The sequence below is a fragment of the Bos indicus genome, chromosome 24, assembly GCF_029378745.1.
Source record: "Bos indicus isolate NIAB-ARS_2022 breed Sahiwal x Tharparkar chromosome 24, NIAB-ARS_B.indTharparkar_mat_pri_1.0, whole genome shotgun sequence".
NCBI classification, from domain to species: domain Eukaryota; kingdom Metazoa; phylum Chordata; class Mammalia; order Artiodactyla; family Bovidae; genus Bos; species Bos indicus.
Genome location: NC_091783.1, coordinates 38050372 through 38077822, shown reverse-complemented (window position 1 = coordinate 38077822; position 27451 = coordinate 38050372). Strand labels below are relative to the sequence as shown.

Genomic DNA, 27451 nt, shown 5'->3' with positions numbered 1-27451 from the left:
AATGATAAACTAGACGCCCACAGATATATTTTATCCAGTGATGTTTGGGTTTGTACACCATTTTAAAAATGTAAATGTGATAGGGCAGTTATTGTACTTGATGGTAATACCAGCAGGTTAGTGGTGACTTTTGACCTAAACTATCCCTTCATTGTATTTGTACCAGAAATGTAAACTGAGATGACTTAAGCATTTTTGAGCACACAGCTAGCCAGTGACAGAACCTAGAACACCTAGGTGTCCTGACTCCTAACTCGTAAGTTTCTTCAATATCTGCTGGAATTGGGGTATTAGTGGCAATGATATTGCCAATAATAGTGGTAGTAATAATGGAAATGAGAAGAATGGAATAGTTACTATATATCACTTACCTGACATATGCTATAAGCTTTGCGTATTATCTCATTAATTTCATATCAACTGTAAGAAAGATTGGCTTCCCAGGTAGCTCAGTGGTAAAGAATGTGCCTGCCAACGCAGGAGACGTGGGTTCGATCTGTGGATCTAGAAGATCCCCTGGAGAAGGAAATAGCAACCCACTCTAGTATTCTTGCCTGAAGAATCCCATGGACAGAGGAGCCTGGCGGGCTACAGACATGCACACATGCATAAGAAAGATCATTTTTTAATTTATGAACCTCAGAGAATATAAAATAATATCTAGTACTTATGGAATGCCTACTATGTGCCTAGTAATGTTCACTTGTATATTTTATTTTTCTCCTTAAAAGCATCCCTGTGAGGTAGGTATTATTATACCCATTTTACAGATGAGAAAAGTGAGGCTCAGAGAATTGAAGTGAATTGCCATGATATAGTAGAAGCAGCATTGTTGTTCAATTGCTAAGTCGTGTCCAGTTCTTTGCGACCCCATGAACTGCAGCATGCCAAGCTTCCCTGTCCTTCACTATCTCCTGGAATTTGCTCAGACTTATGTCCATTGAGTCAGTAATACCATCCAACCACTTCATCCTCTGTCGTTCCCTTCTCCTCCTGCCTTCAGTCATTCCCAGCATCAGGTTCTTTTCCAGTGAGTCAGCTCTTTGCATCAGGTGGCCAAAGGATTGGAGCTTCAGCTTCAGCACCAGTCCTTCCAATGAATATTCAGGATTGATTTCCTTTAGAATTGACTGGTTTGATTTCCTTGCTGTCCAACAGACTCTCAAGAGTCTTATCAAACACCACAGTTTGAAAGCATCAATTCTTCAGCACTCAGCCTTCTCTATAGTCCCACTCACGGCATTAAACCAGATAAAAAAATAAATCCAAATGAATTTAAAATCTGAGCAGTGAAACAAAAGAAAGGCAATTACTAATGAAATGATGGTCCCAGAAATGGTCCCAGAACTGAAAGATATGAATCTGCAGGTTGGGAGGGCCCACCTAGTACCTAGTATAATGAATGGACAAAGATCCCTACAGGGAATGAATGCCATGGTGAAACATTAGATCACTCAGGACCAAAAAAAAAAAAAAAAAATCCTAAAAAGCTTCCAGAAGGGATGGGGCAAACCAGCACACACAGAAAGGCTCAGAGGTGAGAAAGACATCTGTTTTCTCAGTCTCTAGCACACATGGAGGCTAAGAGACAAGGAGAGAAGCCGAGAAATACCTGAAAGGAGGAGGGATGCAGCTAAAACTCTAAATGCAAGCATGCTCTCCCTTAACGGTGGAGGTGGTACAGATATTGCCAACAATGTGAAGGGGGCTGCCTTCCCAAGAAAGCACTAGAAGATGTGCTCCACTGAAAAGAGGGAATAAAACAAGGAAAGGGGAACTGGGGCACCACCACAAGTTGGATAATGAAAGGCACCCCCAGAATGATGGGGAAGGGAGATCCCAGCACAGCAGTGGGCTTAGCAGCCATAGATTGTATGTAGTAGGAGGCACCCAGACAGATGTTTCAAGGGCAGGAAGGAAACCAAGAGGTTGTCAGAGGTCTCTGAACATATCAGGAGATTCACATAAGCATGTGTCTGGCAATATGGATGCAAATACCGTTAAGATTCACCTGGAAGAATTGAAAATGGTTCTTCTGGGGAGGAAGAATTGGGGCTGAGTTGGGGGCTCGCTCTTTGTTTTTATAAGCCATCTACAGCTACTTGACCTATATGTGTGTCTAGGCTGGATAAAGAATCACCTTTTTGTATGAAAAAACGTAGTCATTTGTAAAACTAGGCCTACAGTCTGTTGGGTGGCAAGAGAGTTGCACACAACTAAGCGATTAAACAACCTGGTCTGGCTTTTTTTTTTTTAATGTGGTGTTCAAATCCAGGGTAAGTTATATACAGAGGAATATAAGTTAATAAACACCGATTCCTCAAAAGGGGGAACAATTTATTTGGAAGATTTTAAAAACAATTTGTGGACCATATCAGCTTTTTATTGAGAAGAGTGAACCTTTTTTAGATAGCAAGGAGATCCAATCAGTCCATTCTGAAGGAGATCAGCCCTGGGATTTCTTTGGAGGGAATGATGCTGAAGCTGAAATTCCAGTACTTTGGCCACCTCATGCGAAGAGTTGACTCATTGGAAAAGACTCTGATGCTGGGAGGGATTGGGGGCAGGAGGAGAAGGAGACTACAGAGGATGAGATGGCTGGATGGCATCACTGACTCGATGGACGTGAGTCTGAGTAAACTCCGGGAGTTGATGATGGACAGGGATGCCTGGCGTGCTGCGATTCATGGGGTTGCAAAGAGTCGGACACGACTGAGCGACTGAACTGAACTGAACTGACTGATACAGTTTGAAAATCTCAATAATAGTGTCTTTCAAGACTGACATATCTGGATTGACCTATTTTTGTGCAGAATATATATATCTTGCCAGAAAATATAGGGCCTGTTTCTAGACTTTGCACTAAATTACACTCCAGTGGACACAAATTATTTGACGAACTAATCACTTCCAAAGGCACAATAAAAATACTAGCTTCTAAAACGTTTGTGCCAAAAATTGCCCCATTGAAGTACATGAACTCTGACCGTGGGCTGTAACAGTGGCCCCTAGGTTTGCATTTATATCTGCTGGAGAAGGGATAAAGGAAAATTAACACCTCAGCATGAGCTGGAGGAATGATTTCCCAACACCATGCTTCCTTGCATTCTAAAAACAAAGTTCTCTTTCTTTAGAATTTAACTGACTATAAGCTAGATACCACCCCATTAGTCTGCAAGGATGCTGCTGTTCAATGGCTCAGGTGTGTCTGTTTGTGACCCCATGGACTGCAGCACGCCAGGCTTCCCTGGCCATCACCAACTCCCAGAGCTTACTCAAACTCATGTCCATGGAGTCAGTGATGCCATCCAACCATCTCATCCTCTGTTGTCCCCTTCTACTCCTGCCCTCAGTCTTGCCCAGCATCAGAGTCTTCCAATGAGTCAGCTCTTCTCATCAGATGGCCAAGTATGGAAGCTTCATCAGTCCTTCCAGTGAATATTCAGGGTTAATTTCCTTTAGGGTTGACTGGTTTGATCTCTTTGCTGAGGAGCTAAAAATACGTTCGAATTTAATGCTATCTGATGGGGCGTTCCTCTCGGGGATGCGGTTTGGAGATGCTCAGAGGGCGAGTTGGCTTCTCCCCGGGAAGAGCTGTTGCTAACGTCCCATCTGGCCCTGCAGGTGAGCGAGATGGAGGTGAACGGGCAGTTCGAGTCGGTGTGCGAGTCGGTGTTCAGCGAGCTGGAGTCGCAGGCGGTGGAAGCCCTGGACCTGCCGATGCCTGGCTGCTTCCGCATGCGGAGCCACAGCTACGTACGAGCCATCGAGAAAGGCTGTTCGCAGGACGACGAGTGCGTGTCGCTGCGGTCCTCCTCCCCGCCGCGCACCACCACCACCGTGAGGACCATCCAAAGCAGCACGGGTGAGTGTGCAGAGCCAGCCCCGCGCACCACCCCCGCCGCCCGGGCAGCGCCTCAACTGTCCCCAGACACTGCACATGGTCCTCTCGCGGGTGTCACACAGTCTCCGGTCACCAGACCCCACCCACTCCCCGCGAGGCATCCCAGCCTCCGGCCACAGTCACGCACCCCCTTCTAACTCCATCTGCGTCTCCGGAATCACCAGAGGAAACTGCAACTCGGGGACCAAGGGAGACAGCACAGGGGGAGATGTTCCCAAGGTGCCCACACAGCATCCTAGGGCCAGTACTCTCATCCCACCCAACTCCTGCGCTCCATCAGCAGACCCTCCCGTTCAGGGCTATGACCCTCTCCACGAATCAGACACCCTGATTGTTGAGCAAGGCAGAGCTGGAAAGCTTTTAAAATCCCAAGATATACACAAAATGACTCTCCCGAAAGACCTGAACTATCATTGTGAGACAGTAAGAAATGGATGATGCAGTAACACTGATTGCACAACTTATGTTTTCTTTTATTATACCCAAAGGCAGATTTATTTCATTTTATTTTAGACCTCCTGACTATCTATACGCACCCAGCACCTCCTTTGCACTCTAAACTGAGTTTGGATTTATGCCACTACACTGTCTTTTGATCAGATTTTCATCAGAGAGGCACAGAAGAGCTTAGCTGGTTTCCATGACACTGGACCTATATAGGACTATAGCCACGGATTGTGTGTGACAGTGAATGTATTGTTTTGGAGGGTTTCAGGGTGCTTTTTTAAAAAATAACATTTGGGTCCAAGAAGAAAATCCTCTCCATTGTAACTAGTCTTAACTTTGGTAGAATTTAGCATTACTCCAATAAAGACTAGTTTGATAAAAAAGATCATCACATCGAGTCAAGATAAATGATGAATTAATTAGAAGGAAAAATCTATGCTAAACTATTCAGTTTTCATTCTAGGTGCCTCAAATGTCAGCAATTATCATTCAGCTTAGAACTTTCGCTGGCTTGGGAACTAATAGGTTCTCATCTTACTTGCAAGAAAGCCATTAAAGGTTAAACAACAGGTCTTCCTTCTGGACCAAGGCAAATTAAGATCTCAGGATTAGGGAAGAGATGCTTCTAGACCGTGGCTCAGCTGACCCACTGTATCCCAGCACCTCTGGCCCTGGGTGGCCGATTCCCACCAGAGACAGAAGGTGTGCGTTTTTGCTCACTAGGAGATTCTGCACAAACAGCCACAGACGAGGTTAATAAGTTAAATAAAGTTGGTTCAGGAAATGAACACATTTTTAAATTCATTCATGGGCATATTTGTGCGTGTTTACATCTGTGCAATAAGTGTAGCTTGAAGGTGTGGCTGTGTCTCTAGTTTCGTCTTTGGTGTTTCCCTGTTTCCCCGCCCCGTCCCCACCCACCTCCCCCCAGCCCTGTCTGATCTGTTCTCTGTACAGCAGATTCATCACTCACCAGCTACTCTCCTGTGCTGCAATTGCTCCTTAAATATGCAAAATTCAGATCCTTGCCCAGAAGGGCCGAGGGAAGGAAAAGGGAACACCCCGCCCCAAATACCCTATTCTGACCTTTCTAAGACCCTTCCCAGGTATGCTGAGGGTTTCCAGAGTTCAGATAATAAGGTCACTAGGTAAAATCCAAGTTGCCAGTTACATGTGAATTTCAGATCAATAATGAATCATTTTTTAGTGTCAGTATATCCCAAATCTTTCATGGGACCTACTTACACTACAGAATTATCTGTGACATCTGCAATGTTTGCTAAATCTGACAAGCCTATCAGAGAAGGAGGTGAAGGGGGCCTGGGGTGGGGGTGTCTTGTGTTGTTCAATTTAGAATTGGAGAGGCTTTAGCCAGAGGCCCTGTGTGGGAGAACAGCCAAAAACAGGGAGCAGTCAACGAAAACCCCACAGAGCTGACAACATCCGCTCCACCTTGGGCTCTAGGAGCCTTGTCCTAAGTCCTGGGCCCCGTCAGGGCGGCGAGACTCCAGGCTTGGCTGCAGCTGCAGGGGGTTAGGGGCAGGAAGATGGAACTTGTCATGGGGAATGGTGAAGCACAAAATACCAGATTTGTGTACAGGACAGCTGGTGACGTCACCCTTCGTCATCCAAGTCAACATTATATCGTCCTTACAGTCATAGAAAAACAAGCAAACAGTTTAAGAACTAAATGTTATTATAGATTCTAAGTAAAGCCTTTAGAATTCTAATATCACTTTTCAAAGCTTATCTATACCATGGATTTGTTCTTTAAAAAAAAAGTCATTTTAGGATATAATAAGGTTCTGTGCCCTTAATTCTACTTCTGTCATACTTCCTGTATCTCCTTCTTAGCCCTCTTCTCTCTCTCTCTCTCACACACACACACATATACACAGAGTTTTCCTTCTCTCTGTCATGATGATGTCAGTGCTATTATTAATATGTTTTCTTCTACTGGTTTCCTTCCATAGAAAATCTGCCTTCTCATAGGACCTACTAGTTTTTGAAAGCACGCACTCATCTGTGTTAATCAGGAAATGACTTTGCTCTAATTTTAACCATTTCCCTTGTGCACATAGGTCAGGTTTACATCTGTGTTCAGTAGGATGTGACATAGATTTCGCCTTTGCTCATTATTCTTGGACATTTACAATAGATTTTAAATGTCCTAAACTTCCCTTTGTCTGAAAAACAATTCATTTTTGTCAACTGCAGTTAATAGCTATTAACTTCCCCCCACAACAATCCACATTCTGTCTTTGATTTTTGTCAGCCCATTTTAAATGGTTCAGATGTTTAGCAAACTAGACTATTAAGCTTTTCTCCTCCAGTGTTGTCCATTCCTCATATGAGCAAAAAGAAACCACCGAGAAAGGTCCACAGAAATGTCTGCTGCCATGTGGGAGAGTCAGGAAGATGGGCTCGGCTCCAAGGGGCCCTAAGGAGCCCCTGGTGATATGACCAGGGATTAATGGAGACTCAGAGCCAACTAGGAACTGAGTTGGGGAGTGATGTATAGTTATGCTTCTTTTGGTTAATTGACATTTTGGTTTATCTAACTATGATACAGTCCTATATTATCTCCCTTTATTATCTGCTTCAAGCACTCAGATATCTCTCCACCTAATAGATTCAAGTAAGTTCCTATATAATCATTGCACCATTGGACTATTTGGTGAGGATTAGAGGTACTGTTCCTTGGTAGCTTAGATGATAAAGAATCTGCCCAAAATGCGGGAGACCTGGGTTCGATCCCTGGGTCAGGAAGATCCTCTGGAGAAGGGAATGGCTACCCACGCCAGAATTCTTGCCGGGAGAATCCTATGGACAGTGGAGCACAGTGGGCTATAGTCCATGGGGTCGAAAAGAATCAGACATGCCTGAGCAACTAACACTAGGAAAGTAAAATTTTTAAGTGATCAGTTAGCCTCATGACTGTGGGAAAACAAGCACCATTACCTCAATCGTCTGAGTACTTTAGGTAAAAGTAGAACTTGGTGCTATAGAAATAGACCCAAACCTCCACTTCGGAGAACTGGATTCAGCTGGCCTTCTGTGAAATATACAAATGCAATTGGATGTGTTTAAGGATGAGATTTCTTTTTACTTCCTATGCTAAGCGTTCAAGATCTATCGAAAGCATTGCCACATTGCAGCTAGACAGACTTCAATCTGGTGACACAAGAGTCTGGATAAGCATGAACAGTGCATCATCATCGATGGACATGCTCATGCAGATACACACACATACACGTGGTCAGAAAGGACACAAAATATGTCCTTTGCAGTGGTGACGCAGCACACAGAAGCCGGAGGGTCAGTGGGTGTAGACAGAGGATAATAATAATAAAAGCAGTAAGTGTTTATTTAAAACATCTCCCTCCTAGACAGAGGGAGATGTTTTAAATAAACACTTACTGCTTTTTATTATTTTTAAAGCCAATATAATATTTGAGTTAAAATAATACTCTTTCACAAAAATAGGCAAGCTATCATGATACATGATTCTCTGGTCTTTTAAGATATTTCCTTTGGTACATTACAAGAGTTTCAAGAAAGACTTATGTAATAATAATGTGACTTTATGAAGAGTAAGCATGTGCCACACTGTTGCTCCTGATATTTGGCTGGTGTGCTATATTCTTTTCATTAGGGGAAGCTCTTAAAAATGAATGGGGTTGAACTGGTCTCCTGTCCTTCATGGCGCCCCCAGGAAGGGCAGCAAGGGTCCAGGACAGAGCATCCTCCTGGGCAAACAGCCAGGGTCCTCAAGCAGGGAGTTCAACACAGCTTGCCCTTGTGAGTGTGGCTTGGGGCCACAGTGATCACAACACATATTTCCAGTTTGATTTTTCCAACAAGAGCAGTCACATTCTCCTTTAAACAGAGACATGCTTTTCCATAATCTTAACCTCACACACTCTCCCAGCTCCATATACAGAAGCAGTTACCCTGTAGAGCACCTGAGGTCAGGGCTAACTTCTGGGAGTTCTCACAGGTTTGGGTCATCACACCTGGTCAGCCATCCCGTACAGAAAACCACACTGAACCTATCTTCCCTCATCCTACCCTCCGTACAGCCTGCTCCCCACACACCCACCCCCAACAACAAACCCTAAACACACAAGATCTTGAGCAAAATGACATTAAGGTAGTAATTTATATTTATAATACACATGGTAGGCACTCAATAATGGAGAAAGAAAAATAAGAGAAGATGCAGAAAAATACTTGTTTTACTCTGGTATCATTGACACATTACATTGTGTAAGTTTAAGAAACTGTGATTTAAAAACTCACAGCAAACAAAAGTCCAGAACCAGATGGCTTCACAGGAGAGTTCTATCAAACGTTTCAGTTCAGTTCAGTTCAGTCGCTCAGTCGTGTCCGACTCTTTGGGACCCCATGAATTGCAGCACACCAGGCCTCCCTGTCCATCACCAACTCCCGGAGTTCACCCAGACTCACGTCCATCGAGTCAGTGATGCCATCCAGCCATCTCATCCTCTGTCGTCCCCTTCTCCTCCTGCCCCCAATCCCTCCCAGCATCAGAGTCTTTTCCAATGAGTTAACTCTTCACATGAGGTGGCCAAAGTACTGGAGTTTCAGCTTTAGCATCATTCCTTCCAAAGAAATCCCAGGGCTGATCTCCTTCAGAATGGACTAGTTGGATCTCCTTGCAGTCCAAGGGACTCTCAAGAGTCTTCTCCAACACCACAATTCAAAAGCATCAATTCTTCAGCGCTCAGCCTTCTTCACAGTCCAACTCTCACATCCATACATGACCACAGGAAAAACCATAGCCTTGACTAGACGGACCTTTGTTGGCAAAGTAATGTCTCTGCTTTTGAATATGCTGTCTAGGTTGGTCATAATTTTCCTTCCAAGGAGTAAGCGTCTTTTAATTTCATGGCTGCAGTCACCATCTGCAGTGATTTTGGAGCCCCCCAAAAATAAAGTCTGACACTGTTTCCACTGTTTCCCCATCTATTTCCCATGAAGTGATGGGACTGGATGCCATGATCTTAGAGAAGAGTTAACACCTAGCCTTCTGAAACTGTTTTTAAAAACTGCAGAGGAAGGAACACTCCCAAACTCATTCTATGAGGTCACCATCACCCTGATACCAAAACCAGACAAAGATACCACATTGTATACATTTAGGGTGTACGATGAGTTGATTTGATACATGAATGTATTGCTACATGGTGACCACCACAGTGTTAGCTAACACCTTCATGACTTCACATAATTATCATTTCTTTTTGGTGGTGAGAACATTTAAGATCTATTCTCCTAGCAACTTTGAATGCAACACAGTCTTGTTGACTATAATCATGATGCTGTACATTAATCTCCAGAACTTATTCATCTTCTAATTGGCAGTTTGTTCCTTAGATCACCATCTCTGCCTTTCCCCCACCCTCCAGCCCCCAGGAACCACCAGTGTATTCTCTGCCTCAGCTTTTCTAGATTCCATATATATGTGAGATCCTGCAGTATTTGCCTTTCTCTGACTTATTTCATTTAACATAATACCCTCAAGGTCCACCCATGTTGTCACAAATGACAAGATTTCTTCCTTTTCATGACTGAATAATATTCCATCCGGTATCAAATAGACTTACAAAGCAGAAACAGACTTACAGACTGAGAGGATGGATTTATGGTGGCTGAGGGGAAGGATAGAGGGAAGGGTGGGGGGAAGGGATAGTTAGGGAGTTTGGGAAGGTTATGTACACACTGCTGTATTTAAAATGGATCACCAACAAGGACCTACTGTATAGCAGAGGGAACTCTGCTCAGTGTTATGTGGCAGCCCAGATGGGGGTTGGGGGGGTTGGGGCAGAAGGGATACATGTGTGTATATGACTGAGTCACTATGCTGTGCGCCTGAAACTATCACAGCATTGTTAATCAGCTGTACTACAATATAAAATAAAAAGGGTTTTTAATTTAAAAAATTAAAAACTGCTTCATTGTGGACCTGTATACTCCATCTTCATCCACCCATCCCTCCAGGGACACTTAGATTGTTTCCATATTGGGTCATTGTGAATAATGCTGCAATGAGTACGAGGGAGAGTTGCTCACTGACTCTTTGCGATCCCATGGACTGTAGCCTGCCAGGCTCCTTTGTCCACGGAATTCTCAAGGCAAGAATACTGGAGTGGGTTGCCATTTCCTTCTCCAGGAACACTGCAGTGACCAGCAGAAAAATACTTAACTACCTCACAAACTCCATATTCAACAGATGTTTGCATAATCAAGGTGACTTTCCCAGGGAAATAGTATTGCTATTAAAACAGGTTGAATCATAAAATATTAGCAATAGAAGAAAATTCTACATCATCCAGTCCACAGGTCTGCAAACCACAACCTAGGGGCCAAATCTAACCTGCTTCCTATTTTTATAAATAAAGTTTATGAACATAAAGTCACACTCCTTTGTTTACATATTATCTGTGCCTGCTTTTACCCTTTCACAGCAGAACTGAGTAGTTGCTGAAGACCATATGGTCCAGAAAGTCAAAAATATTTGCTCTCTGGCCTTTTACTGAAAAAGGTTATCACCACTGATCTCATCCACAGAACTCATTTTAAGGTAGGAAAACTAAGACCCAGAGTGGTGGGCCTCTAGCTGGAAGCAAAATCAGAATAAAACACCAGGTCAGCCAGCCATCACCCTTTGCTTGTTTGAGCCCCAGCTCTACAAATTCACCAAGAATCCTTAGAGTTCAGAGGAAGTTCACTTCTTTCGAACAGGCATGAAGTTAATTAACAGGTTGTTTTTATAAAGCAATGAAGGAAAGGTTCAGAAGTCCAAAGGACAGATATAGGCCAGAAGTTTTTTTTTAAACAAAGAACCTTTCTTTTCTACTCGAGATAAGATCAAGCAATAAATTTCAGATCTTGCCTGGACTGGTTTCTTGTCCCTCTGCTTATGAGGCTCCCTTCCTTGAATTTCCCCAAATATCCATGTAGGACTGGAGACATCCACTTCCTCCCATCTTAGGAGGATTAGACCAGAAAAAAAGAGCCAGATTTGTAGAAAAAACTATGCCTTTTGTGAGGAAACTTCTCTGTTTTTTAATATCTGAGAAAACGGACTGTGATGATTCTAGGAAGACTTTGGTTATAACATTTCTACTTTGGGGCCCTCAAGGTGGCATTCTTTTGTACTCTAAATAGAAATATTATGAAGTCATAAAATACAGAAGTCCTGTCAACACTGAAGAAGATAGAGGGTCTGTCTCCTCCAGCAGTTTTATCACATAAATCACCTCTAAGAGGTGTGGAGGAAAGGCAACCCTCTTACACTGTTGGTGGGCGTGTAAACTGGTACAGCCACTATGGAGAACAGCATAGAAGTTCCTCAAAAACTAAAGACAGAGCTCCCATACGATCCTGCAATCCCACTCCTGGGCGTATATCTGGAGAGAACTATGATTCCAAAGTTACATGCACCCCTGTGTTCATAGCAGCACCCCTCACAATATCCAAAACATGGAAGCCACTTAAATACCCATCAACAGAGGATAAAGAAGATGTAGTATGTATACACGCACCATAGAATACTGCTCAGCCATAAAAAAGAATGAAATAATGCCATTCGCAGCAACATGGATGAACCTAGAGATTATCATTTTATTAAGTGAAGTAAGTCAGAAAGAGAAAGACAAACACCATATGGTATCATTTATATGTGGAATCTAAACTATGACACAAATGAATTTATCTACAAAATAGAAACAGACTCACAGACATAGAGAACAAACTGTGGTTGCCAAGGGGGAGAGGGTAGGAAAGGGATCTGGGAGTTTGGGGTTAGCGGATGCCAACTATTATAGAGAACGGATAAAAAACAAAGGTCCTACTCTATAGCACAGGGAACTATGTTCATATCCTGTGATACGCCAGAATGGAAAAGAATATGAAAACGAATGTAGATATGTGTATAAATGAATCTCTTTGCTATACACAACATTGTAACTAACACAACATTGTAAATCAGCTATATTTTAATAAAATATATATATATATTTTAAATCACCTCTCAGGACCAGTGTGCCAGGCCTGGAGGTATCATGCTCCATAAACAGCCTGCTAATATGCCTTTGCCCACCTGAGGGGTTATCACAGGGCTAGTAGTGATGGAGTTCCAGTGTCTTCCAGCCTTGAGGGTTGTTGTGAGGTTCAAACAAGACCATTAATAAGGAAGCACTGTGTACAATGCACATAAAGTCTCTCTGTTGGCTTTGATTTTAAATCTCTCAATCTGTTTTAGTTTAATAATGATGATAATGGCTAATCGTGAAGCATTTACTCCTTGGCAAGCACTATGAACCAGCTGTGGAGATTATTTCATGTAATCCTCACGAGTAGTCTGTGACATGTACAGGATATGATATCATTGTTTTCACAATACAGGAAAAAATATTAAGGCTTATTAGCAAGTTTAAACAGCTTGACCAAGTTAGTAAGTGACAGAGCAGGCTCTTAAATTCTCTTTATTTTTTTTAAAGATACAGTAGAATGACTAAGAACTTGGAATTTATTTATTGGCCACAGTGCATGGCATATGGGATCTTAGTTCCCTGACCAGGGATTGAACCCTTGGCCCCTGCATTGAAAGCACAGAGCCTTAACCACTGGACCACCAGGGAAGTCCACACTTAAATTCTCTTTACTCATCAATAAGTGCTTAGTAAAATATAGTATACCCTGAACTAATTTAATACAAATTTGTCTACAGAATGAGATGCCCAAAAACTCTTTTAATTCATTTTTCTTCCCACAAATATTCATTTAGTTCCTGCCATGTTTGAAACCTGTGTTTTCCATAAAATTTTCTGAAAACCCCTCTTGAAAAGAAATGTTTTAATCACATATTAGCAACACCATGTTTCATGCTGGTTTGTCTAACCCTGCAATATCTAAAGTGAAATTAAATATGTAAAAAAAAAAGAGAGAGAGAAATGACAATGAATAGAGACAAAACCTCAAAAACTAAAATACTCCTTGGGTTTAAAATTTCATATTACACTTTGTCATTTTGACATTATGATGGATTTAAAAGATCAAATATAACCCCTTGATCTAGTTACAGTGCTGTCAGAAAGCACTGAATGGGAAAAGGAATCTTTACCTACTCATGTGGAAAGAAAGCAGCTGGTAGGTTTTGTGTTGTGGTTGATGAAGTCATCGTTGGTCTCTGCCTTGGACTAAGTAAAAAAAATACTACAATTATTTACTCCTGATCTCACTGGTCTCTTGGCTGGGTTGAGTATTCACAACCCAGTTACCAAGATCAATCAGAAAACACACATTAGAAAATCAGACTCTTTTCCTGTGAATATTTGTTATATGGGAAATTTCTCCCCCAAAATTAATGACAACACGGAACCTAAAAATTCACTTTTTAATCTTCCTGATACCTCCATAGACTCATGTTTTATAATGGAATAAACAGACATTTTTAAAATTCTTCAAAGTTCGATGTTGTCTGATCCAATTCATATTGAACTTTAACAAATACAGCAAACTAGTAGCAGCTGAAAACCATACGTGTGATTAATGCTGGCACTTGGACATGCCTTCACAGCTCCAGCCAAGGGTTTGTGTCTCTGTTCCTCCTGCAATTGACTTTCTGTCAAGCGTTTAGGATGACCCTTTACTGTTGCCAAGTGTCCGTATTTAAAAAGAGAAGACCAAGATGAATAGTACCATGATTTTACTACATTCAGTTCAGTTCAGTTCAGTCGCTCAGTTGTGTCCAACTCTTTGCGACCCCATGAACTGCAGCACGCCAGGCCTCCCTGTCCATCACCAACTCCCGGAGTTCACTCAGACTCATGTCCATCGAGTCGGTGATGCCATCCAGCCATCTCATCCTGTCATCCCCTTCTCCTCCTGCCCCCAATCCCTCCCAGCATCAGAGTCTTTTCCAATGAGTCAACTCTTCGCATGAGGTGGCCAAAGTACTGGAGTTTCAGCTTTAGCATAAGTCCTTCCAAAGAACACCCAGGGCTGATCTCCTTTAGAATGGACTGGTTGGATTTCCTTGCAGTCCAAGGGACTCTCAAAAGTCTTCTCCAACACCACAATTCAAAAGCATCAATTCTTCAGCGCTCAGCTTTCTTCACAGTCCAACTCTCACATCCATACATGACCACAGGAAAAACCATAGCCTTGACTAGCCGGACCTTTGTTGGCAAAGTAATGTCTCTGCTTTTGAATATGCTATCTAGGTTGGTCATAACTTTCCTTCCAAGGAGTAAGCGTCTTTTACTTTCATGGCTGCAGTCATCATCATTTACTACATTAGCAACTATATATGAAATAGTCATATATTTATTGTAATGAGAAATCAATGGCCATGTCACTATTAACACTGAAAGTTTTCTTTGCCATCTGCTGGTATCCTACTGACAGGTAAATTCCACCAGCACACAACAGATAACTTTTCTCTCTTACCCATTTTTTGGCCATTTTTAGTTGAACTATAATTTACAATGTTAATTCTGCTATACGGCAAAGTGACTTGGTTATACACGTATATACATTCTTTTTTTATATTCTTTTTCATTATAGTTTATCCCAGGAGATTGGATATAGTTGCTTGTGCTATATATAGTAGGACCTCATTGTTTATCCATTCTATATGCAAGTTTGTATCCACTAACCCCAAACTCTCAGTCCACCCCTTCCCCCGCCCCCCATATCCCCCTTGGCAACAGCGCGCCTCCTCTCTGAGTCTGTTTCTGTTTTGTAGGTAAGTTCATGGGTGCCATATTTTAGATTCCACATGTAAGTGAAACATGGTATTTGTCTTTCTTTTTTTTACTTCATTTAGTATCATAATCTCTAGGTCCATTCATGCCGCTGCTCTTTTTTTCCCTTTTCTATCAATTATCAATTATTAAGACTACTAATTCTAATAACTTCTACTTTACCTTACAGAAGAAAATAACTAGTCTAAATTATGCTAAAATATATGACACCCTGTCAGAATTTTATTAGTTTTTAATCCCTACAGTATTTTTTCAGCTTTATGGTCTCAAGGGGATATATTATTAAAATAAACTTTGCTTAACCCATTTTATACCTTAGAAGTGTATCCCTGATGAGGAATATCAGGTGATATGAAGACAGAAGCTCACCCGGAATTTCTGAGTAGGGTTGCCATCCTTTCTCTCTCAAAATCCAATCTTAAACTAGTTTTTCATACAATATTCTTCAGTTTAGTCCCTCAGTCGTGTCCAACTCTTTGCAACCCCATGAATCACAGCACGCCAGGCCTCCCTGTCCATCACCAACTCCTGGAGTTCACTCAAACTCACATCCATCGAGTCAGTGATGCCATCCAGCCATCTCATCCTCTGTCGTCCCCTTCTCCTCCTGCCCCCAATCCCTCCCAGCATCAGACTCTTTTCCAATTAGTCAACTCTTCGCACGAGGTGGCCAAAGTATTGGAGTTTCAGCTTTAGCATCATTCCTTCCAAAGAACACCCGGGACTGATCTCCTTTAGAATGGACTGGTTGGATCTCCTTGCAGTCCAAGGGACTCTCAAGAGTCTTCTCCAACACCACAGTTCAAAAGCATCAATTCTTCGGCGCTCAGCTTTCTTCACAGTCCAACTCTCACATCCATACATGACCCCAGGAAAAACCATAACCTTGACTAGACGGACCTTTGTTGGCAAAGTAATGTCTCTGCTTTTGAATATGCTATCTAGGTTGGTCATAACTTTCCTTCCAAGGAGCAAGCGTCTTTTCATTTCATGGCTTCAGTCACCATCTGTGGTGATTTTGGAGCCCCCCAAAATAATATTCTTATCCTACTATATATCCCCCCATGATTAAATTTTTTAATTTAAGAAAATTAGTGAGTCCATATTACCCACTGCTTTGCTTCTGAAGTACTCTTCTCTCCCAAAATGATTATTATGGCCAGAAAGGTATGAGATATTAAATGTTGGCTTTTATTATTTTCATGGAACTTCTTTCCATTATCTTTGAATTTTTTGTTTAGAAATAATTATATAAGTATAGGAAATTGCAACAATAGTACAGCAATTACTTATACCCAGTCACCCAGTCTCTCCCAATGATTACATTGTAGATAACCATACAATATCATAACCAGGAAATTGACATTGGTATGATGTATATGGGTAATTATCCAAGTGCAGACTCTTGTAACCACCACCACAATCAAGATACAGAACTACTGTGTGTGTTAGTCGCTCAACCATGTCCAACTCTTTGTGACCCCATGGCCTGTAGCCCGCCAGGCACCTCTGTCCATGCGGATTCTCCAGGCAAGAATACTGCAGTGGGTTGCAGACCTCCAGGGGGTCTCCATCAGGACAAAGATCTACTCTTGTCCACATTTTACCAGTTTGAATGAGGTATAGAAACCAAACCTGCTTTCAAGTCCCTTTGCCTTCTCCCATTTATAATCTAATCATCTTAAATATTTTCTCCACATTGAGAACCACATCACACGTTATATTTTTTGCTTCAAATGTCATACATAATGCAGAAATTTCAGAGGAGAAAGTCTATTGTATTTATCCTTTTTTTTTTTTTTGGCCATATTGCCAAGTTTGGGAAATTTTCAGCTGTCATTTCTGTAATCACTTTTTCATCCCCACCCTCCCTCTCCTACCCTTCTGGGACTCCAGGGACCCAGTAGCCATGACTTCTTCAATGGGTGGTTTGAGCAGGGTTTCCTTTGAAGAGGATATGCATGGGTGGGCAGGCCTTGTTTTCATCTCTATTATGTAACTCCCTCTACCCATCAAACATTGAAACTATGCTTTCCAGACATAGGCCCCACCTAACATGACCCAATTTTCACTCATGGGTGCCACCCAAAATTATATTTCACTGTGCACCCTGTACTCAATGCCTCATATCACTGTCAGAGTCCCTTATCCTCCTTCCCAATCCTATCCAAGTATTTTTTTTCTCACCACTCTGAAACCTATAAGCTAAATTATACACTCTTTAAAAATCTTCAACTGCTCAAACCAAAACTCAACAATTGTGACTGACAAAAAAGTGGAGACAAAGAATTCTCAAGAACAGCAGTATCCATCGTCTTTCAAGTCATCAAGGATGACTTTCGTGGCATATCAATCAGAGTGGAATTTTAATAAAGCACAACTTGTCTTAAAAAGTAACGCAAGCACCAGGCATTGTTTGCTTAGCCTTTGGAATCGCCGTGTGTTTCTTCAGTTCAGATACTAACCACATCAGTATCTTTTCCAGATTTACAGCACATCTACTGCAGCCCATTAAGTAAAAAGCATGTTTAAAGAAACTTTCTTTTCACTTAAAAATTAGTTACCTGGGGATTTCCCTGGTGGCGCAGTGGATAAGAATCTGCCTGCCAGTGCAGGGGACACAGTTCGATCCCCAGTCTGGGAAGATTCCACATACCATGGAGCAGTTAAGCCCTTGTGATACAACTACTGAGCCCACATTCCACAACTACTGAAGCTCACGCACCTAGAGTATACGCTCTACAATGAACAGAAGCCCCTGCTTACCACACTAGAGGAAGCCCACATACAGCAATGAAGAGGCAGTGCAGCCAAAAATAAATAAAACTATTTTTTTATTATATGATACAAACACTATGGAAAATAGTATGAAGGGTTCTCAAAAAATTAAAAATATAGCTACCATATGATCCAGCAATTCTATTTCTGGATATTTTTTCAAAGAAAATAAAAACATGAATTCAAAAAGATATATGCATACCTATGTTCATTGCAACGCTATTTATAGTAGCCAATATATGGAAACCAACTAAGTGTCCATCAGCAGCTGAATGGATACAGAGAAAGTTTTCTACACACTTACATAGTGGAACATTACTTAGCCACGAAAAAGAATGAGATTTGCAATGTGGACAGACCTAGAGGGTATCATACTTAATGAAATAATGAAAAAGAAGGACAAATATCGTATGGTTTCACTTACATGTGGAATCTAAAAAGCAAATTAACAAACAGAAAAAGACTACCAGACACAGAGAATGAACAGATGGCTGCTACAGGGAAGTGGAGTGAGGGAATAAGTGAAGTAGATGAAGGAGATTGAGGCACAGCCTTCCAGTTATAAAATAGTCACAGAATATAATGTGTGACATAGGAAACATAATCAATAATATTGTAGTGACTTTACATAGTGGCAATTGGTAACTAGACTATGGTGATGATCATTTTGTAATGTATGGAAATATCAAACCACTATTTTATACACTTGAAGCTAATCAATTATACTTTAAATTTTCCTTCTTTCATAACTAAAGTAATAAAAATTTCAAAATTTAAAAAATTTAAACAATAAAAATTAGTTACCTAAAACATGAATAGCTATCCATCAGAAAAAAAGAAAGCCACATTCCACAAGTCCTCAATGCTTTTTTAATTGCTTAAATCAAAAGAATGCAAGCTCTTAACTTTGGCCTTGATCAGTCTAACTCCACTAGTCTTATATGGTTTAAGGTCTCAGTTAGTACCTTGTGACCAAACTATAGGTGGCATAGTAGTAAAGAATCCGCCTGCCAAATCATGAGACTGAGATACAGGTTCCATCCTTGGGTGGGGAAGATCCCCTGGAGGAGGAAATAGCAACCTACTCCAGCATTCTTGCCTGGAGAATCCCACGGACAGAGGAGCTTGGAGGGCTTTAGTCCATGGGGTCACAAAGAGTCAGACAGGACTCAAGTGACTAAGCACACAGGCCTGACCCAAACTATAAGCTAAAAACTTTAAATACCACTTAATGTATCGCTTTGCAGCTGTTGCACATTAGCCTTCAAAACACAAAGCTACAGTTCTCGCATACGAAATTTGGCCAAGAACATTTGTTGATAGTTGACTGATAGGTGAAAATCTAAGAGTTCCTCAGGAAATTTTCTACTTCACTGAATTCCTTAAGTTTCTAGGATAACTCCAACATCTATACAGAAGCAGAAAGTTCTTTACTTTTTTTTTCTCAAGCACCTGAAAATAAACCACTTCATTTTAGAAAGAGTGGGATGGTCACATGTCTCCCCCACACCATCTTGAGAAACAAAGTTTCAATCATTTTTTATTTGGGGAATGGACTTCCCAAAATGGGTAAAATGATGAGACTCAAGGAGACTGGTAAATGTTAACTTCTGCAAATAAAGGCTTCCGTTTATTCTTAGACTCTTAATTCTACTTTATGTTCTTTCTCCCCACTTCTCCTAGTCAAAGTCCCAGGGAGGTTACACCTCCTTTTCCCTTTCTTATCTGTGAATTTAAAAGTTATCCTAATATTAGCAGCCTCAATCCTGACTTGGTCTCAAATCTCTGTTTAACCTATGAATATCTGAATAAGGAGGACTTAATGGATTGCTGAGCCCATCTCTGGAATGAATATTAAACTATGAGAAGATCTACAAAGCATTTTTATGGACACTGAGTCTATTTTTTCCCAACTTTCTCTTAAAAGCATCATATTATTCATCCCCCAAATTCTAGAGTACCATGAAAGGCCAGAAAAAATACTGATAATCTCTAAAGGTGCTGAGAACATGTAATTTCTTCTCTACTTTTAATTCCATTTTTTTAAAAAAGCAGCAAAACTCTCACTCTTTGCACCTATCCAAGCCATGAGATTCAACCCAAGCCGGATATTGAAATCTCTAAAAACTTTTGGATATTCATTGTTCTTTACCTGTTTTTCCCTCTATGAAACTGTTCTGTGGAGACAATGTGAGAGAAATTTTGTAAAGATGTTCACCACAGCATTATTTATGATGGTGAAAAACACCTTTGATGATAAGTGAAGATTTGTCTGCCAGGAGGGAAATGTTGTTCATGTTCATTCATGTTCATTCTTGTGGCAAGAATACTGGAGTGGGTTGCCATTTCCTAGACCCTGATACTGGGAAAGATTGAAGGGAAAAAAGAGAAGGGGGCAGTAGAGAATGAGATGGTTAGACAGCATCACTAACTCAATGGACATGAAGTTGAGCAAACTCTGGGAGATAATGAAGGACAGAGGAACCTGGTAGGCTACAGTCCAAGGGGTCACAAAGAGTCAGACACTACTGAGCGACTGAAAAATACCACCACAAGGGAACTGTTAGGCAAATTATGAAACGTTCACTTCAATGAACTATTATGCCAGCCACTAAAATTATATTTAGAAAGAACTTACGGTAATACTGAGGGGAAGAACTTCTTAGATCAAGCTAGATGTCTAGAGTACAGTGAAGCACTGCCAAAATTGCAAAACTGCACACATAATGCAGAACTATGTTAAGAAACTGCACACAGGGGGGAAAAAAACTGGGCAGAAATAAATGCACTAAAATGTTAGTTAAACAGTAATTACCTTCGCTATTGGAGCCAAAGACAGTTTGGGTTTTTCTTTATACTTTATTTCTGCAGTGGGCATGTTTTACTTTCATAATACATAAAATGAATTTTATTTTTAAAACAGAAATATTAATAGATAACATTTCAGGGTTAAGGTTCCATTTAGAAATGATAATACATCTCATATCCTTCAATTTCACCTTTTTTCCTTGGTTAAATGAAGTCTCTTGGGTTCAGTGGTTACACTGGGTAAATGAAGATAGTCGTGAGAAAGATGCTGCTTGGTGATGCTTGTTATTTGTCTAAGCATATAGTAACTCCTTCTAGGAAAGAATTCTTAAAAATTGAATTTTTTAAGGAGCCTTTGCTTTGCCGTCCCTGCCTCTCATAAGGGTAGCAGGTGAGCTTTCTGTAGATTTTGCCTTTTTTTTTTTTTTTGCCTTCAGATGTCAGAGGCGGTTCATTTGCAAATGGCAGTTGCAGGTGGTTTTTGAAGAGAAGGGCATTTAGGACAAAGTGCAAAGCTACACAAAACCAGATTAAGGGATCTTTGAAACATAAATCCACGCCTTTGTGGTTCTTAGGCCGACAAAGCTGAACCCTCAGAGGCCTGCTGTCGGCTGGTGCCTGTGTTCCAGCCAGAAAAGCTCCCCAAGCAATCACAGAGAAAGAAAGGGTTTCCGCCACCAAAACGATCTAATACAATAGAGGAGGCCACCTGTGTTTTTAGAAAGGCGAGGACTCTTTAGAAAGTGGAAAAAGGGAAATGCTGGATGGGACTGTGCAGAGTCCTGGAAGATATTCATTATCCTAGTTCATTAAAGTGATTCTGACAAATTTACACCGAAAAAGGATGAAGACTCTTGCTTCATGAGAAGCGTCAAAACCACAAAACAAAGGCTAGTGCTTTAGGGGATACCTGTGGCCCTCAGCACAGCACTCTGCTGGCTCTAGAATCGAACATCACCAGGTTCTTCGGTGACTGTCATTACAACATCTGCCTTTTCCTTTCTCAAACCTTTTCCTGACTTTGTCTTTGCCTCCTCTTTTCATTATTCTCTTCCAGAGAGAACTCAAAAGCTCTTAGCCTTTTCTCACCCATTCTAGCAACTCAAAGGGAAACTTTAGGAAAGGTGAAGGCTACCACGCTAACCCGTTCTCTCTTCTCACCTGTGTTCTCCTAAAACTCTGTTTGAGGCAACACGGCATGAATGGGGCTCAGAAACAGGCAGTTGAGTTCCCTTCATTCACATGGTCACGTGGCCTTGGACAAAACTACTGTGGGCTGGCTTTTCCCAACCGTGATCATATAGGATGTGTTAGTTGTATCAGGAGCATTGTGAAGCCTTCATCGAGGAGAGAGAGATACCTCTGCTGTGTTGTCTACTGAATTTTAAAACCTACATACATTAATTTGTACATTTCAACCTGGTGGTAGATCTATAGCATGAAAGCTGAATGTGTGCAACAGGAGGATATTTTAACCAGATGCTGAGTGGATTGAGGCTTACTTCCTGCCTGAGTTTTACACGTCTGCCATGAACCTTCTGATCACCGTATGTGTTCATTTGGAGTCTTCCTTCTGGGGCTGTATCTCCATCCACTCATTCTCAACCTCTGGTTCTGTTTGAAAACCAATTGACTCTTTGAACCTGTGTGTCATTTGTAATGGACCTTTCCAAATACACTCCTCTTGGTTTCAACTACATAATAGGGAAGTTCTAAACATCTTAGACTGAGAAGGCAATGGCACCCTACTCCAGTACTCTTGCCTGGAAAATCCCATGGATGGAGGAGCCTGGTAGGCTGCAGTCCATGGGGTCGCTAAGAGTCGGGCATGACTGAGCGACTTCACTTTCACTTTTCACTTTCATGCATTGCAGAAGGAAATGGCAACCCACTCCAGTGTTCTTGCCTGGAGAATCCCAGGGACAGAGGAGCCTGGTGGGCTGCCGTCTGTGGGGTCGCACAGAGTCGGACACGACTGAATCGACTTAGCAGCAGCAGCAGCAGCAGCAGCAGCAGCAAACATCTTAGAAAATCACTCATGGTTTTGTTTTCCTTCCAAAGAAAGTCTTAATAGGATTACATTAACTGAGCAGGACACCCACACTTCTCTCCCCTCAAACTGGTTCTGAATCAAAATTATGTTTTTTGTTTTTTAAACTAGTGGGGTGGAGACTAAGAAACCTGTGGCCCTTGGATAAAGTTCTTTCTTAAGGAGCTATTTCTGATGTTAACACACCTCCAGAAGCATTTGGAAGATTCAGAATAGGGCAGAATCATCAGTGTCCCCGCCTGCCTGCCTGTGTTTTTCTATGTTAACTCAAAATGGTAAATCATCCTCAAAACCTTTTATTTTTGGATTCCCCATATGTCCATTTTCTCTCTTCCTAAACAGGCTGATGAAAAGGCAGAGGCAAATAGCTGAAGCCTTAATGAAATAGGCGTATTGATCAATTCTGCTTCTTGGGCACTTCCTCAGACATGCGGGTGCCCGTCAGACATCTCCAGGATGTCGGGCTTCCAAACACAAGTGCGGTTTCACAGGCAGCTGTTTTCACATCGTACACATCACGCTGCGTGTCAGAGGAAGAACCACCAAATACTTATGATGTACTGAAGTTTGTGATCAAGTGGAAGACTATAAGCAAATGTTGAGTTTTGAGAACAGAAACATAAGCAAAAACGTAATTATCAATTTGCTGCTCAATCCTGCCTCCTAAGAGACTGCTTCTTTCCCATCCCAGATGCCTTCCTCTTATCCCTAAAGGCAATTTGCGCATCCTCTTACTCCTAACTCCTGACAAGCTACTGGAAAATTTACTCGTCTCATCTTTTCAACTAAAGCCTCCTCCAGCTTGACAAATCTTGCCAATTACTGCATAAGCCTCGACTGTCTGAGTTATGTGTCCGCAGGCTCCAAGCCCATCCATCTTGGAATTATCCTTCAGCCTTATCATTCCTTCCCCCTCATCTTTTCCCGCACATGGTTAATATCAGCTGTTATCAGTTTCGGCGCCTAGTAAATATTCTGGAGGTGATTGGAGGTTCAATCAGTTGCAGCTGCACCAAACTCAGCTGATAACGCAGTGGATGGTGGGGGAGAAGCCAGGAGAGGGAGAATTGGTAGAATTACCTTGGTTCAGAATTAACCCTGATTGTACTTGGTTGTTTAGGCTCTGCCCTGTACATACAGAGTCCCCAGAATTCAGTGTCTGATTTTGTACCAAGACACCATCTTATGAGGAGTCATTGATAACAATAGCAGCTGTAAATGCTGATAATGGATTTTGCACAAATATTCCCCATACCCTCTGCCACCCACCCACCACACCCCCATCAATCTGAGCACATCTGAAGGATAATTTTGGAAAGAAAAGAATAGCAATGGGACTGCTTCACTATCTTATGTTTGGCTTTCAAACTTATGTTTGGCTTTTAACCTACCTTATGTTGAGCTGATGGAGAGAGGATTGGTTCAATCAAGACAGATTTGCTACTATGTTTGCTATGCAAAGGTGGAGCTCTGGAAGCTGCCAAGAGTGGTCATTCGGCATTTTAACTAAAACATCATCTTCTCTTTTGCCTGCCCCTTCTCTCTGCTCCAGGCCCCCACGACTTGAGCTGCAGTGGCAGAATAGCAGGTCGGTGACAAGTCCTTGCCAACAATCAGCTCCCGACACAGCTGCCATTGGACACCCCACTTTAGTTCCCCTCAGTGGGCCTGCTCCACATTACAGCCTAGTGGTAGTCTCTGGTGGTCCAGTGGTTAAGACTCCGCACTCCCAGTGCAGGGGGCTCAGGCTCATTCCCAGGTCGGGGAACTAAGATCCCACATGCCCAACGGTGCAGCCAAAACATAAAATCACAGCCTATTTGTTACTCGAAGGAAATAACACCCCAAGCAGTTCTCAGCTCTTAGTAACTGAGATTGAATAAGGTGGTCAGATATTTCCCAGAGGAGAGGCCCAGGGTAAGATGGTCCAGTGGGAACTCTGAGTAAACAGAAGACTGAAGGTCTTCTTCATGTGAAACAGATGCCAAAGAAAAGAGAGTCGGCCCCACACCCAACACGGCCCCACCCTCCAAGTCCACATACCCAACCCTCTCCAGCCCAGCGCAGAGGCCCCCCTCTGAGCCCCGCTACAGCCCACACAGTCACCACGCACTAGGACAGTCGAGAGATGGGGGTGCACTTCTCTAGAGGGAACAGAAAGGCACTGAGTGCGGTAAGATTCTCCATTTCCTAAGTGTTCATTTTGAGGCTGCAACCTCAGGCTTTAGGACAAAGCAAAATGAAAACCAAAAACTTCAAGCCATTAACCACTCTTTCTGTATGACAGCTGCCTACCCCCTCCCCGCCAAAAAAACCTCCCCCAGAGGATTCCCAGTGTTGACTCACCAAGAAGACCTCCTCCCTGGACTCAGGTGCCATCCCTTAGGGCACTGCCATGCACATCCCATGTCCTTCTCTGGGCTCAGCCCACCGCCTGCCCATCAGGCATCTCAAACCTACCAGGTGGACTTAGGTCTGACTCTCAGTGCATCAACACAGCTGATTGTCTGCGTGGACTGCACGCACCACTTTTCAGGTCTAGACTATCTCACCTGTGTGGCTCTTATTTTTTTTCATTCCATTTGTGTTCTAGTAGGCCAATTGAGCGGAGAAGGCAATGGCACCCCACTCCAGTACTCTTGCCTGGAAAATCCCATGGACGGAGGAGCCTGGTAGGCTGCAGTCATGGGGTCGCTAAGAGTCGGACACGACTGAGCGATTTCACTTTCACTTTTCACTTTCATGCACTGGAGAAGGAAATGACAACCCACTCCAGTGAACCGTTCTTGCCTGGAGAATCCCAGGAATGGGGGAGCCTGGTGGGCTGCCGTCTCTGGGGTCGCACAGAGTCGGACACGACTGAAGCGACTTAGCAGCAGCAGCAGCAGCAGACCAATTGAGCATAAATATTTCTGTTTTTTTTTTTTTTAACATTTTAAACATTTTTTAATGTTTAAATTAAAAATTTTAAAGAGAATTTTAAACATTTCCCTTTTTTAAAGAAGAGTTAAACTCTTCTTTAACTCTGTGTTTATACTCCACTGCGATATGATCTGATTCACTTTTAGGATAAAAGACATGATCACTGGAATCATTTCGGAGGCCCCAGGCTGAGGTGTGGATCCACTCCCACTATAGATTCTTATCAGATGTCAGGGCCTGAAACCAAATGTGATATGCTGGCTGATTTTTTACTCCCTTCTACATTAGCCTTAGATGGTGGCTCAGTCGGAAGAGACTCCACCTCCAATGCAGGAGACCAGGGTATGATCCCTGGGTTGGGAAGATTCCCTGGAGAAGGAAATGACAACCCACTCCAGTATTCTTGCCTGGAGAAGTCCATGGACAGAGGAGCCTGGTGGGCTACAGTCCATATGGACTGAATCACCACATACCCTCTTACAACCAAGGGCTGAGACCCTGTGCTTCCAGCCCAGGCCTTGTCCTGTGTGGCCCCTCCTGCCTCTTGGCCCTTTTCTGTTCCAGACACATGGCCTTCTTGCCACCTCCCTGCCCACAGCACATCCCAAGGCTGCCTCCGGCCTGAGCATGCTGCCTTCTCCAGACATCTGAGACCTATTAGCTGCTCAGGGAACATGAGATGGGGAGCTCTGACCTTCTGCACCTCAGCGAGCTCATTCCTGCCTTGTGTGCTTCTTCTAGGACTCCTGACCCCCACCCCCACCCCCAGCCCACCCCTGGGTCCTCGTCCCTCGGCTGTCTCTCAGGACCACCTCCCTCCCCTCCCGCCCCCGTGGTACTCTTCTGTCTCTTGCTATGCTTTCTTTTTCGTCATGACACTTACTGCTAAGTGTTGTGAAATTCAATACTTGGGTATCTGTCATTTAATTCTAAACAGAATTTGTGTCTTCTTCACTACTATGTTCCCAGCTCTTAAGAGTGATGTCTTCAATGGATGCCTGAAAATATTTGCAGGATGGTATCCCTGGTTGTTAAGGATTGTGCTTCCATTGCAGAGGGCACCAGTTCACGAGTCTTGGTCGGGGAACTAAGATCCTGCATCAGATCAGATCAGTTGCTCAGTCGTGTCCGACTCTTTGCAACCCCATGAATCGCAGCACGCCAGGCCTCCCTGTCCATCGCCAGCTTCCAGAGTTCACCCAGACTCACGTTCATCGAGTCAGTGATGCCATCCAGCCATCTCATCCTCTGTCGTCCCCTTCTCCTCCTGCCCCCAATCCCTCCCAGCATCAGAGTCTTTTCCAATGAGTCAACTCTTCGCATAGGTGGCCAAAGTACTGGAGTTTCAGCTTTAGCATCACTCCTTCCAAGGCTGATCTCCTTCAGAATGGACTGGTTGGATCTCCTTGCAGTCCAAGAGACTCTCAAGAGTCTTCTCCAACACCACAATTCAAAAGCATCAATTCTTCAGCGCTCAGCCTTCTTCACAGTCCAACTCTCATATCCATACATGACCACAGGAAAAACCATAGCCTTGACTAGATGAACCTTTGTTGGCAAAGTAATGTCTCTGCTTTTGAATATGCTGTCTAGGTTGGTCATAAATTTCCTTCCAAGGAGTAAGCGTCTTTTAATTTCATGGCTGCAGTCACCATCTGCAGTGATTTTGGAGCCCAGAAAAATAAACTCTGACACTGTTTCCACTGTTTCCCCATCTATTTCCCATGAAGTGATGGGACCAGATGC

The 27451-nt window shown here is 42.6% G+C and overlaps 1 protein-coding gene across 11 annotated transcripts in view; it reads left to right on the top strand.

Moving 5' to 3' along the window:
- The window catches only part of DLGAP1 (DLG associated protein 1), a 781268-nt gene that overhangs the window by 633318 nt on the left and 120499 nt on the right, over window positions 1–27451 (top strand). For all 11 annotated transcript variants that reach the window (XM_070778877.1, XM_070778878.1, XM_070778884.1 and 8 more), the window contains one exon: window positions 3625–3865. In XM_070778877.1, coding sequence (XP_070634978.1) covers window positions 3625–3865 — 241 coding nt within the window. The remainder of the gene's footprint in view (window positions 1–3624; window positions 3866–27451) is intronic.